This window comes from Ornithodoros turicata, chromosome 1 (assembly GCF_037126465.1).
Source record: "Ornithodoros turicata isolate Travis chromosome 1, ASM3712646v1, whole genome shotgun sequence".
Taxonomy (NCBI): domain Eukaryota; kingdom Metazoa; phylum Arthropoda; class Arachnida; order Ixodida; family Argasidae; genus Ornithodoros; species Ornithodoros turicata.
The window spans coordinates 203,863,752-203,877,952 of NC_088201.1; the positions used below are offsets into that span (position 1 = coordinate 203,863,752).

General features: G+C 50.4%; 1 protein-coding gene across 1 annotated transcript in view; it reads left to right on the plus strand.

Moving 5' to 3' along the window:
• The window catches only part of LOC135378976 (zinc finger protein 239-like), a 151,019-nt gene extending 137,117 nt beyond the window's left edge, over positions 1 to 13,902 (plus strand). The window contains exon 2 of the mRNA XM_064612182.1: positions 12,465 to 13,902. Within this exon, the coding sequence (XP_064468252.1) occupies positions 12,465 to 13,366 (902 nt within the window). The 3' untranslated portion in view covers positions 13,367 to 13,902. The remainder of the gene's footprint in view (positions 1 to 12,464) is intronic.
• The last annotated feature ends 299 nt before the right edge of the window (positions 13,903 to 14,201 follow it).

The following is a 14,201-nucleotide window of genomic DNA, read 5'->3' on the forward strand; positions in this document are numbered from 1 at the left end:
GCTCCTGGCGTAATCGAAACTTGTGGAGGCTCACCAGATCTTCAAAATTGACAAACATGCACATTGTTGGCAAACGGGATTGAAATTTAGCGTATAGAATCGCAGAAGCCCCTTCTTTTCATGCACTGTATAAAATAAATGCTGTTTTCCCATTTCGGAGCGGCACTTTCAGATATAGTTAAGGTAGTTGTGATGGCGGATAGTTACTCCGGGATTCACGAGCTCTCCGGCATAACTTACGCTCTTGGACATTGCATCATCGCTGATCAGGAATCGTGTAAAAGAACGCCATCTCCTTTACATTCGAGTTTGTAAAAGAGGGAAGATCCTCTCCATTCCTTCCACACGGCAGTATTCAATGAGAATACAGTGCATTGAGCACACAAAGGGTATCAACCTGTCAGGGAGTCCACCGTTCCTTCAGAAGTTGACATGTTACATGCTATGGGCATGTTTACTGGGGAGCTGTTCTCCTCAAAAGTAATCGAGCTCGATTAGTGTACGTCACGAACTATTGGGCAGAGCTACCAGAACACACTCCGCCCTTATTTATTTATCCCTAGCCGGCATCCCCAGCCGTCGTCCACCGGTGTCTCTAGCGCATGAACAGTAGGAAGGTCGGGGTCGCGCTTTCCTACGACATCGGGCACTTGGTGCTATACTGAAATAAACGACAGGGGGAAAAGGAGGGTAAAAAAGCGTGGCGCATAGGCGTAAACGTGTATTACAATTAATGTGATGCGGTGATATACCGTTCAATGTGGGACCTTAATGTGCATAGATTGCGAACCATTGCGCATTTCGCCACGTAGGGAGTCAAGTGGCGCCACACTGTGGGCTATGCACTCCACGCGCACATATCACGCACACGCGCGAGAACAAGCGGAAGGGCCGCCTCGCTGCGGTATGGGCACTCCGATAAAGCGCGAAGATAGCAGGATCAAGGGCTCCACTATATTGGTTGAGGGCGCGTGGCATTCACCTCTGTTCTTCACACCTTCTTCGCGTAACGACCAATGATAGGCGAGACACAAAGTAATCGAGGTCGATTACTTTGACGAGAGTAGCTCCCCTGTTGGTTCAGTGGTCACTGAAGAGAGGTTGTGAAGCAATGACTGCCATGAGCGCCACCACTGAACATTCCAAGGAACACCTAAAAATCTTTTTAGCGTGTCCCGTGCGCGTTCCGCGACGCACTAGACCATCACCATGCATAATCCGACCATGAAGAAGTTACCTAAGAAAATAATTGGGTTGCAGTTACGGGCACTCCTTTCAATAAGAAGTTGGTTACAGTAACTAGGTACAAAAAATAATTACTTAGATCAACTCGAGTACCTTTTATGAGTTACTTTACAGTTGTGGTGGCAGCGCCCCTTCTGTTCTCATTGTATCGCTCACGATTACCCGTGTTCGTACTGGAATGCATCGTCAAATCAGTCGACGTCGTGAGGTCATTTTAGGAATACAGGACAGTTCGTAGCGACAGAACTTCACCCTAGAACGCGTTGACCTTGTGCTTGTTTTATACTGTCTTCTCGCTTTCAAGAAGAAAGAAGGTGCTTTGAGTTCAGTTCCAAAATATAAAGAGTGCCGTTTGATCAGAGCGGTTCTGTGGGCGCCAAATATCCAGAAAATATTTTTTCTCGCTCCCACTATGGAACCTTTGCAGTGCAACCGAAAAATTAGATCAGCATCTGTAATGGAATTTTTCTTTTTCTCTCAGAGATAATTGTGCGTGTATTGGCATCGAGGCGGAAGACCAGTCACAAGGACTGGCTCCCATATAACTATCTCAACAAGCTAGGACTAAAACTAGAACTAGTGCAATGCCAACTCCTGCTTGTGAAATCACGTCACGTTAAGGATTGCTGTTCGTGCTTGTCGGCATGCAACAGACCTAGACTGCGGAGAGTTGCGTACGGGATAACGGCACGAAGGAAAATAATGCTTAGTAGTGAACAACGTACCTTCCATGTGTTTCTTCGAATAGCACAGACGAAGTTAGCCAGCGTCTTCCGAACTCCATAGCACCAAGGGCTGCTCTCTCCCTCTGTAAAACTCTGCAAACACCCGCTCGAACGAAGGCTTAGAACGTGTGACGACCCCCGAGCGCGACCGCCGTGTACTGCTATGCAGCGCGCAGTCCACACTTGGTAGTTTATCTCTACGGCTAAGAGAATGAACTGCCGTCTATCCCGGATTGGAACGGGGAGTTGAAGGAGCGTTTGAATGGTGCTCCAGCGAATCTGTGGAACCCCATACAGCTCCTCAACTCTGTGCCACAAAACGTCGGGAACGAGACACTCATGAAAAGCGTGCTGCGCAGTTTCATGGCTAGAACAGAAAGGACATCGAGGCGAGGTGAGACCATAACGATGCAAACGATCCCTGAGCGGCAGGACATCGTGCGCAAGTCTCCACTGCAAACTTGCACTTGCTTAAAATGCACAGCCTGTCCACATCGAAAACAAACACGTCGCATCCCGGGGTAGCGAATAATAATTCGCTTACCCCTGACACGCAAGAAATTGGGCACTCGAGATGTCATCTCCATTATCACACGGCGATTGCCGGTCTCAATGGAACTCAACTCCGAGTGCTCTTTATGTATTGGCATCATCGTGGAAGACGAGCCATATTGGCTGGCTCCCTGTAACGCGACAAACACAGTAGACTACAACCATCGCAACGCCAACACCCGAAGACGAGCTCACGGCAGGTCCGGGATTGATGTACGTGCTAGATGCCACCTCGCAAGAAACGAAAACTCACGGAGAGTTGCTCGTGGGACAGCAGCACGAAAGATATTAGAAGCGGATGACATACCTACCATTGCTTTCTTCGAAGAGGGTCGCTGACGTTTGCCACCGCCTACCAAACTGGACGGCCCCAAGGACTGCTCTCTCCTTGTATAGCACTCTACGGATGCCCGCTCTGACCTTGTTCAGTACCTCAACGGCGGTACGAGCACGGCCACCGTGCACAGCTATGCAGCGTGCCAGATCTGGTAGTTTATTTCTACCGCCAGGAGTACAAACTGGCGTCTATCGCCGACCGGAACTGGGAGCGAGCTCAGTAACTGGACCGTGCCCCACCGAATAAACAGAATGCCGTAAAGCACCTCAGCCTTGTGCCACAAAAAATCCGGGAGTAGACAGTTGCGAAAAGCGTGCTGCAACGTTTCAAAGGTAGGGCAGAAAGGGCAAAAAGGCCTGGTCAAACCGAAGCGGGACAACCTGTCCCTGAGAGGTAAAACGTCGTGCGCAAGACACCACTGCAAGCTTGCACGGCGCGCATCCAACCAGCCGGCGGTAATATGAAGCCACGCGATCGGGCGAGGCACAGCCAAGCTCGCCGTCGGAAGGAGCTCCAGAAGAGCGGCATAAAACTGCTTGACGGACCAGACAAAGAAATCCTCCGACGGGAATGATGCGCTTAGGCGACGTACGTTTAAAACGTACTCTCTCAAGTGCGAGGCCACAAACTCAAAGCGTGGTCTATTCTGCACAAGCGGCCGAAACAGACGTACGTCTGGACCTAAGCAGTATTGCAGGAGATCGTGGGCGGGGTGGCCAGGGTCACTAAGGCCGTCGAAAATTGCATTTATCCCGAGCGCAAGACACTTGATTTTTACGTGCGGAACCCGCAAACCGCCAACCTCTCTCGGCTGGTACATACGTGCGCGGGATACCCACTCAGCTTCGTTGCCCCAGATGAACCGAAAGGCCGTACGAGTTGGTGCAAGGAAAACCTGACGAGGAGGAAGGCAAACTGTCCCGTGATACCAGTATTTGCTCAGGAACCACGACGCAGCCAGGCGAGCTCTACAGGTGATAGGGAGCATTAGGCCCCTTAAAGAGAGTGTATTGGCATCAAATGGAAGGCCGGCCACAGGGGCAGGCTTCCTGCAGCATCTCAAATAGACTCGAACAACATTCTGAATACCAACTCTCGCCCAGCGACTAAGGCTGGTCAGAGATTGCTATACGTGTCCGTTTCGCCATGCAACAGTCCATGACACTGGAAAGCTGCAAGTGGGAGAACAACACGAGGATGTGGACACCTCATAGGTTAACATGGAACTTGCCATTGTCCACCCTGAAGAGGATGTCAGAGGTCATCCAGCGACGGTGAAACTCAACTGCTCCAAGTACCGCACGCTCCCTGCAAAGAACTTTGCGAATACCGGCGTTAACTAGCCGAATCACCTCCTGCACACTGCGGCTCTCCTGCGCGTGCACTCGTCGACAACGTGAAATCCACACTTGGTAGTTGATTTCGACCACCAAGAGCACAAAATGCCGCCTATCCCGCTGCGAGACAGGGAGGGGGTACAGACCACGAACTGTGCTCCACTCAACATCCGTCAGGCTATAGAGGCCTGCTACACGATGCCACAGGGCACCCGGCAACAAACATAAACTGAAAGCATGTTCTGCTGACTCCCTGTACTCGCAGAAGGGACAGCCGGGTGACGTTACACCAAAACGGGAAAAACGCTCACGCAGCGGCAAGACGTCATGCGCTAAGCGCCACTGAAGACTGGCCCGACGGGCGTCCAACCAGCCAGCAGTGGTCGTACGCCACGCTATGTGGCGCTGAATACGCGTCGAGTTCGGGGGTGGCCGATTAAGCGCAAGAAGTGCTATGTAAAGGCGCCGCACGGGCCATGATGTTATGTCATCATCAGGGAAAGAAGCTCGCAGGCTGCGCATTGCCACAACGTATGCCTTCAGGTGGGGAGCCACGCACTCTGAGCGCGGGCGAGTGTGTGTCAGCTCAGAAAAAAAACGAATGTCGGGTCCTAACAGAAAAGTTAGTAGACCCTGAGCAGGATGCCGCTGCTCTAGGAGACCCTGAAAGATCGCGCGCAGACCTAAGGCAAGGCACTTCACTTTGAAATCGGGCACCAAAAGGCCGCCATCTACGCGAGGCCGATACATACGACCTCTTGATACCCATTCTACTGAACCGCCCCAGATAAACTGAAACGCCGCACGTGTAGCGGCCTGAAGAGTAGTCCGCGGAGGGATGGAGATATTGGCTAAATACCAATATTTACTCAGAAACCAAGACGCAGCAAGGCGCGCTCTGCAGGTAATGGGGAGTACGAGCTCTTTCAAGTCCCGGAGCACAGGAATACTACGCGTATGGACACGTGCCCAGGTGCTGGGAGATATTCCTGAAGGCAGAAAATCATACCCAAGAACGCGCACGGCATTCTTCACAGGAATACCAAAGGGTGCGGAGCACGACGGGGTGAGGTTGACGAAAAGTAGTGCGCTTTTATCTCTATTGATCTGTGCATTAGAAACCCTACCGTAGCTTTCAATTACCTGGAGAACATTCCCGATAGCTTCCTCGTCGGTCAGGATGAGAGACAGGTCGTCCGCATACGCAAAAAGCGGTAATGCAGATGTGCCCGGAAGGGCAAGCATCCGGGATGCAACCGAGGAGGCGAGGGACTCTAAAAGCGGGCCAAACACTAGGGCATACAGTGCCGGTGACAGGGGGCAGCCCTGGCGGACACCCACCTTTATGGGGAAGTTAGCAGAGGTACCCCCATTGACACCAATGGAAGCTGACGCACCAGCATACAGTGCTCGGAACCACGATATGATCTCGCGATCAAACCCATTCGACTCCAACACACGGTACATGTATTCGTGAAGCACACGATCAAAGGCCTTCCTTTGGTCAAACGACACTAAAACACAAGGTCGCCGCCGACTATGTGCCCAGTACAAGGCGTCTCTTAAAGCCTGCGTATGAAGCGTGATGGACCGCTCAGGGACAGCACAGGCCTGGAATGGAGGAATGACTGTACCAAGAACTGGAGAGATGCGTTGCAAAATCGCTTTTGATAAAATTTTGTAGTCAGTATTAAGCAGTGAAACAGGGCGATAGGCATTTGGGTCTTGTTTTTTGGAAGCATCCTTGCACAACAAGGTGACAATGCTCTCACGCATGGACGGACAGAGGAGACGTCGTGCCAAGCACTGATTCAACAGAACTGTCAAAGGCCTCCGAAGAGTGGACCAGAAGCATTTATAGAATTCAGCTGGGAGGCCATCGGAACCGGGAGACTTTCCTGTGTGAAGAGCTTTGACGGCAGCAGTATATTCGTCCACAGAGAACGGAGCTGCACTGAGCTCGATACGTCGTGCGTCCGGCAAAAACGCTCGACCCTCGACGTCGGCAGGCTGCACGGAGTCAAAAAGCGCCATAAAATGATCACGCAGCAGTGATCGAACTCCATCAGGGTGCTCCTGAACCGAACCGTCGGTTGCAACAAGTTGCTCGATGACACTGGGAGGCCGACGGAGGTAACGGCCAAGTAAAAGGCGAGAGCAATATGCTTCTCGCGACCAGCGCTCGACAGTCTGTGCTGCCGCAAACTGGTCCCAGAAACGTAACCTCAGAGAGGCTAGCCTCCCTAGCACGTCCTGTATGGCTTGATCATTGCCTGGGCCTCGCGACCCAGGATGGCGCAAAATAGACAGCACTTGCCGGAGGTGCACAAATTCCTCCCGGCTCTCCCTTGCACGCCTAGCTCTCCATTGACGAAAAAGTCTCGCGGCTTCTAGTTTGGTCTCTTCCCACCATTCCGGTGAGACTAAAGTGTCAGCGCAGCGATCAACAAGGAACGCTTTGACGTCGTTACGAATTTCTGTGTCTCGCAGTAGCTCGGCACAAAGCCTCCAACAGGCGGATCCGGAGCGAGAACCTCGCAACCCAGTGAGCGAGAGACGCACACCCTCATGGTCAGAAAGATCTCCAGAGGGAAGCACATCGCATTTCAAAACATGGCTACCCAAACAAGGAGAAACGTACAAACGGTCAAGTCGGCTATGTGCACCCTGAGCATTGCACCACGTGTACTGGTAAACTCCAGGATGTATGTGCGAAAATGCATCTATGAGTCCTAGGCCGCCAACTAATTGCAACAGGCCCTGGTTTACAGGCCTGCTTCCACTCCCATGACCGTCAATAGTGCAATTAAAGTCCCCCGCAATCACAAGGTTTGGGTTACCCACCAGGAAATAATCGAGTCCCCTAAAAAATTCCGAACGGTCACCCCGGCGCACCGGAGCGTACAAGTTCACAATTCTGAGAACTGTGCCCGCTAGGTCCAACTCAATCGAAATAACGCGACCACCCCAATCGCGATCAAACCACTTTACCACGCCGCGACAAGATGGAAAAATTATAATGCCAACTCCTGACCGACGAGGTGAGCCATGACTAAAAAACACCCTAACATGATGGTTTGCCTCTAAATTCCGGACAGCCCTTGCTGAAAGAAAATGAGTTTCCTGCAGCAAAAGGATATCAATGGAATGACTAGAAGCCCACTGATACTGAAAGTTGCTTAGTACAGCGAGAAAAAACCCTACAATTCAGCGTAGCCACAGAAAGTGCCATAATTTGAAATAATGCCCTCACGAAAACTACCATTACACGAATGTTGCTTCCTCTGAGACAATAGCTGACGCCTCTGCCTCCATGTCAATGTCACCATCATTTTTACCCCACGCTTCGTCGTCACTCGAAAGAGATACGTCGCTCGGGAACCAGCGACCATCATCTACAGCAGGCTCTCCCCGAGGCACCTTCTCGACCCCTACTATGACGACTGCATCACAGTTGTCATGGTCACACTCATCCTCACTTGAGTCGCTCGGAAGCGGCACGGAAACTACGGAGGACATCCCTGCCTCCACCCCATCCACTGTGTTAGGAGCGACAACAGCCGCAGGCTCCAATGCCACAGAACCCGCGACCTCCGACACTACATCCGCAGAAGGCGCACTCTCTGCTGGTGCAGACCCAGCGCCACCGGTCTCCGAGGCATTTGGAATGCCCACCACACGGGACGCCCAGGTTTTCACCGAGCATGACTTAGCAGCATGGTCTCCCCCACACCTACGGCAGGGTTTCTCACAGGTAGCATGACCTACCTCCCCACACCTGGAGCACACAGGCACCGAGCAGGACTTTTTAAAATGTCCTGACTGCCCACACCTAAAACAAGTTCTCCGCATGCCTGGGTAGCGAAATATAAGTCGCTTACCCCTAACGCGGATGAAGTTTGGCACCGGGGACTTGATTTCCATAATACACAGCGCGGGTGCCGGTCTCTATGAAATTGAGTTCCGGATGGTCGTATGTCTCGCGGACAATGTCCTTTACTGTGCCATACTGGCCCAGCACTGAAACAATGTGCGCGTTATCCATACCAACCGGTGCCTTAGACACCGTAACTACGGTGAGGTTGGTTTCCAAAGAAACCAAAGGAATGGCAACACCATTTACCTCTACAGAGGCCAAACCTTTCAGGGTTGCAGCTCCTTGAGGAGACATAGCTTTGAGCTCAAAATCTGACTCATCCTGGTGCTGAAAAGATCGTATACAGCCACCAGGAGCCTTCTTCACCAGAGCGAGAAGGAATTCCACGCGTGACACTGCCGACGGCAGTGTTAAGGGCAACCTCCATGGAGCGAATGTACAGCGAAAAAGCTGCGAACTTCGCTCAGCGTCGGACGCCCAGCGCGAGGCGTCAAAAATGTGAGCGTCCGCCGCCGATCTGCCCATGCCAGATATTTTCGGCCAGCGTCCGCGATTCCGGAAGCGTCAACTGCAGATGAACCAATCAAAGTGCTCTTCCGCTACGAATCTACGCCAGATCGCCTGCACGTGGTCGTCTGCTCTCGTGAATCATCGTCATCGTCCTCTTCTTGCAACTAGATGCTGTCGTCTGCTCGCTGTTTCGCCAACTGCATCGTTAGAACGTGAGGCATTCTCTGCCAAGAAACATGTTTTCCTTTCGCAGTAGTGAATATGCCTTTCGGTACGTTACTGGTCGCATCTTTTCAGACAGTTGTTGGATTTAGTTGCAATTAGTTTGTGACATTAAATGCACTTTTTCGAGCAACTGATTTCACTAAGTTTTCACCTCATACCCTGGCAACAGTGACATCACAGCATGGCTTTCCGACGCCGTCCGCTGGATTTTCGCTCCATGGAGCTGGTGCCGGCGAACAACTGGCGGCGGAACGCGCGTGGCAGTCTGCCGCGCGAACTTCGTTGCAAAAATTCGCTCCATGGAGGTTGCCCTTTACGCGAAAATCGAGCGGCCGGCTGGCCATGGCACACACACACGCCAAAAGAATCACACTAGCCCATCACCAACAATAGAAACACACAAAGGAAAACACACAGAGATAATCCGTAGTTCGTACGATAGATTGGACTGTTACTGTGAAGCAATCAATGCTAAATGGCATCACTAATAGTCTCAGTAGTGCAATATTGATGGTGCCTGTTCTGAGAAAATTCATACCATTTTGGGCCTCTCGTAGTGCACCCAGGCCATTTTCTTTTGTCATTTTGTTCATTGTGCATCTTAGAGACGTGTCTTCCTTTCTCCCCCACTGTGAGAGCGCGAAGAAGCACACTAACGTCTGTTGCGTCTTGGGAAGCTGAAGAGAAAAATCAAACCCCATATAAGGGCAGGTCTGTAACGTCACAGTCACCCAATCCATTTGATTGTTGTTAGGTTTCCGGAAGTTAAAGCTCATCTTTGATGCATGGGGCAGCACTGTGCTCTGACAAGATGGCGTATATGCAGGAAAGCTGGTGGAAGAACTCAGGCTTTTCCATAATGGAGCACTGTGCTCTTTCACCCTTTCACATGGGGGGAAGACGCATCTCTGAATGTTCTCAATGAACAAGGGAAAGAAAATATTGTCCCTTTATGAATGGTTCTTTTTGGGACGACCTAAATAGTCTTTGTTCTGAAAACGGTAGCAGGGGACTCTATGGACCAGATGCTCCCATTGGGACAACCTCATAGCTTCTATAATTAAAAAGTTAATTTTTGAAAGTTTATTGAGACAACGTGGCCTTAAGAGTTTGCTGGTGCCTGCCTCAGGAGTGCCCTTCAGTGCAGGCGTCGCCACCCTTAACTGTAGCGCGGGAGCGCGTGGCCTGCTTGCATGCCAGCGCCGCCTTGCGTCGATGCTGGGGTGGAGGCTCTAAGACCATAGTACAGGAGCGCCTCCTCTCGATCGGTTGAGCTCAGGGTAATCGGCATGGTACGAATGGATCACCTACTATATAGTATCACCTTACGCCCTCGCAAAACAGGCACAATAACCGCGCGTGTGCGTTATCTACCACGTTTTATCTAAATGCCGTTTTGCGGAAGGGCGAGCTTGAGGGGCACAATATTCTGAAATAAGTTTGAGGCATATGCAAACACTGTAGGCTCACCCATGTTTGCTCGGAGCGTTCTGTTCACTGTGATATGTGGTATCACAGAGTTTTTTTGTTTTTGTTTCATGGTGCTGAGGAAAGATTTGGTAACGTGTTTGTGTGGATGCAAATACGCCAAAAAACACTGATATTTTTGCTCGTATACTGATTTTCTTATCGCTGAAGTGTCTGCAGATAGCTAACCGAGTAGGTGATCCGTGCGTGCTTGCCGTGCCCCTGTCGAGAGGGGGCGCTTGTGCACCAGGGCCCCAGAGTCTCCACCTTAGCACGCCCCATCATCAACACAAGGCGGCTCTGGCATGCAAGCAGGCGACGCACTCCCGCGCAACGGTTAAGGCTGGCGAGGCCTGTACAGGCTATACATCTGATGATATCATCTCGGAAAAATTTATACATACAGTCATGTCTCATTTATCCGGACACCTCGGGAGTCGTCCCTTTTCGTCCGGATAACCGAACCAAGCAAAATTCCGGGAAAACCCGAAAAATTTGGGAGACATCTTTATAGCTCCAGAAAAGGGAACAAGGAAAAGATGGATACTTCAAAAATCAACGCGAAGTGATCTGCTCGAAATTAGTAGGCACGCGTGTGAGATGATTTTGATCGGAGCCACGGTACCCGCTGCATCACCCTACTGTTCAAAGAAGGATAATGTCCCAGAAAGTTGGTCCCGCACACATTTCTTTTTGTCTTTTTGCAAATGTCTTTTGGCATAGGCCAAATGGACATGGTCAACATGGCCATTGGCATAGGCCAAAAGACAGGTGATGCTTTCGGGCGGCTTGGACATTGACGTTCACATGTAGATCTCGTGCGCCAGGTGGATACAGGGCACCTCTTCTTACCGCGTATCGTCTACCATCTCTACCGTGTGCTCGCACACACACCAAAAGGGAGTGACCTCTGAAGAAAGGGGAGTCAAACAGTACAGAATGCCCCAGTGAGATGTGACCTTTTCCGGAATAATGCGAACACAGCACATGCCAGAGACAGAGGATGTTGACACCTTTCCGTATAAGCGAATCAGAATGACCTAGGTCCTGGAAGATAGGTCCCCGTACCTGCTGTCCGGATACGGATAACGAATTCCGGATAACTGAGACAAAATCCAATGGCAGCAGGTCCGTTCCCGGTAATGTAGTCCGGACAACGAGTTTTCCGGATATCTGAACTCCGGATAAGCGAGACATGACATATATATATATATATATAAGACGTGAACGGGTAAAATAATACGACGTGGACGACAGATTACAAGAAAGTTACCAAAACTAATTTATTTAATGGGTAATCTAACACAGATTATAAAAGAACGGTCGACTTTTCGACAGTGGCACTGTCTTCGTCAGGACAAAAGAGGTACAAGGGCTGCACACCGCTTAAATAGAGTCACTAAGTAGGGAGCAGAATAGCGACACTGACTACGCCGGCGAGCGAGACCGCCATCTTGGGTCAGGCGTGGCTCCGTCGCCTAGCAATGGGACGTCAATCTCCCCCTTCACCGCCGGAGAACAGCGCGCAGTCGAGCCAGCTCACAACCGAGGAAACCGGTTTTGGATGGAGGGGACTCAATATGGTGATAGGGGACACGGGTGGTGACGTCATTTTTTGGGGGGGAGGTAGCTCAGGGTGAGTTGTACTGAGGCCATAGCTGAAAAGAAAAAAAGAGGAAAAGGGAAAGAAAAAAAGGAAAAGTATATCCCATCTAGTACATCCCAGTATACATATATAAATATATATCTTGAAAAGTTGCAGTTGGGTCGGACGGCTACGTAATTATAGTTGAAATAAATGGGTCTGTCTCCCATTTATTTCAACTATATATATATATATTTTTTTTTAAATATGTGTTAGCAGCTAGCTGAGGCACACCGCATAGCAACACATAAAACGAAGAACGCTCATGAAGGAACAGAAAAAAAACAAAAGTCTGTGTCAACTTGAATTCCGGTCCTTCCATCTTAGGGTTCCACACTTTATCACTGAAATACAAATACCGGAGTAGGCGGGCACTTTAAACTTGCAACCTCCGTCATACACAGTGCGGATTATTTGCAGAGTTGGATGCGAACAGCTTGACAAGGCACAGCGAATGTGGTGCGATATAGCTTTTCAAAAATTGGGAATCCGAGATGCATCTGGACTGGTGTGTCCTCTTATTGTCTGATTTCTGAAATTTCAGGGACAAGAGAAAGCACTGCTACGTTCTGTATTAAAGACCATCAGTCCATAGGAACTTGTGATCAAGCATCTTCAAGTTGCGTCATTTTAAAGTCACACATCAATATCACCACAAGAACAGTTGAACCGCAATTCGACAACACTGAACTGGACACTATGGACCTAGTTCGCCTGCAGTTACCTGGGCGCCGACTGTTGCACGTGGGGACACACAAGAGGGAGAAGCCATACAAGTGTGATGTCTGCCCTGCAGAGTTCATGCGGAACGGGCATCTACGGGATCACGAGAGGATACACACGGGTGAGAAACCATACAAGTGTGATCTCTGTCCTGCAGAGTTCACCCGGAGCATCGACCTGAAGCGTCATAGAAGGACGCACACAGGCGAGAAGCCATACAAGTGCGATGTCTGCCCTGCGGTGTTCAGCCGGAATGGGTATCTACAGGATCACAAGAAGACACACGTGGGCGAGAAGCCATACGAGTGTGATCTCTGTCCTGCGGGGTTCGTTCACAGCATAGACCTGAAGCGTCACAAGTGGACGCACACCGGCGAGAAGCCATACAAGTGCGATGTCTGCCCTGCGGGGTTCAGCCACAGCGGGCATCTAAAAGTTCACAAGCGGACACACACGGGTGAGAAGCCATATAAGTGTGATCTCTGTCCTGCAGAGTTCACTCAGAACACGGACCTGCAGCGTCACAAGAGGACGCACACAGGGGAGAAGCCATACAAGTGTAATGTCTGCCCTGCGGTGTTCAGCCGGAACGGGCATCTACGGGATCACAAAATGACACACACGGGTGAGAAACCATACAGGTGTGATCTCTGTCCTGCACAATTCAGTCAGAAAACTGACATGCTGCGTCACAAGAGGACGCACACAGGTGAGAAGGCATAAAAGTGTGATGTCTGCCCTGCAGCGTTCAGCCGGAAGAGGTATCTACAGGATCACAAGAAGCCACACGCAGGTGAGAAACCATACAAGTGTGATTTCTGTCCTACTTGACAGCCACAAGGTACTTGGGATAGAATGCCATTCAAGTGCAGAGGCCAGGTACAAGTACACAAGAAAGAGACCGTCCATGGGTCAGTTTGTTTGCCCTTTACCTGGAGACCTGAAGAAGTACATAGTAATGGAATGTACGGAAGGCTGTACGTCTGTATTCCACCGCACTTTATTTCTTTTGGATGTTTTAAAACTCGCACGCATGAACAGTCTGAGGTTCAAAAAGAGCTGGATTCGAAGTGGATTGGGTGGCAATAGATGTGAGGTGTCAGGAAACCCAGTGGCTGTGGAGTGACACCTATGGAGCGATCACTATGAGACAATCGTGTGTGGCACGAGAGATTAAAAGTGGTTGTGATGTTTGTTACATCAGATAGCATTACCTTTATAAATGAATAAATGTTCACATGACCGACACGTTTCAGGTACATTGGAGGGACGCTGATTACGTCGGTTCGAACTAGCCCCAGCTTCGGAGGGGGAGGGTTTCTTTTAGAAAGGGCGCTGGTGATACAGCCGCCGATGGGGCTGTCCGACGTCCCTGTTACTTGCTGTTAACTGGATTCTCCTCGAATCTGTGCAGTGATTGTCCTTGCGTGTGTCATGTGGTAAAGCTGTATCTGGAGTGTCCTCAATTATGACTTGTGTGGCTCAGTGGTTAGCGTGCCGTGGGTGCCAACTATCCATAACATTTTTCTTCCTATTTTCTCGCTGGCGCTGTGGAATC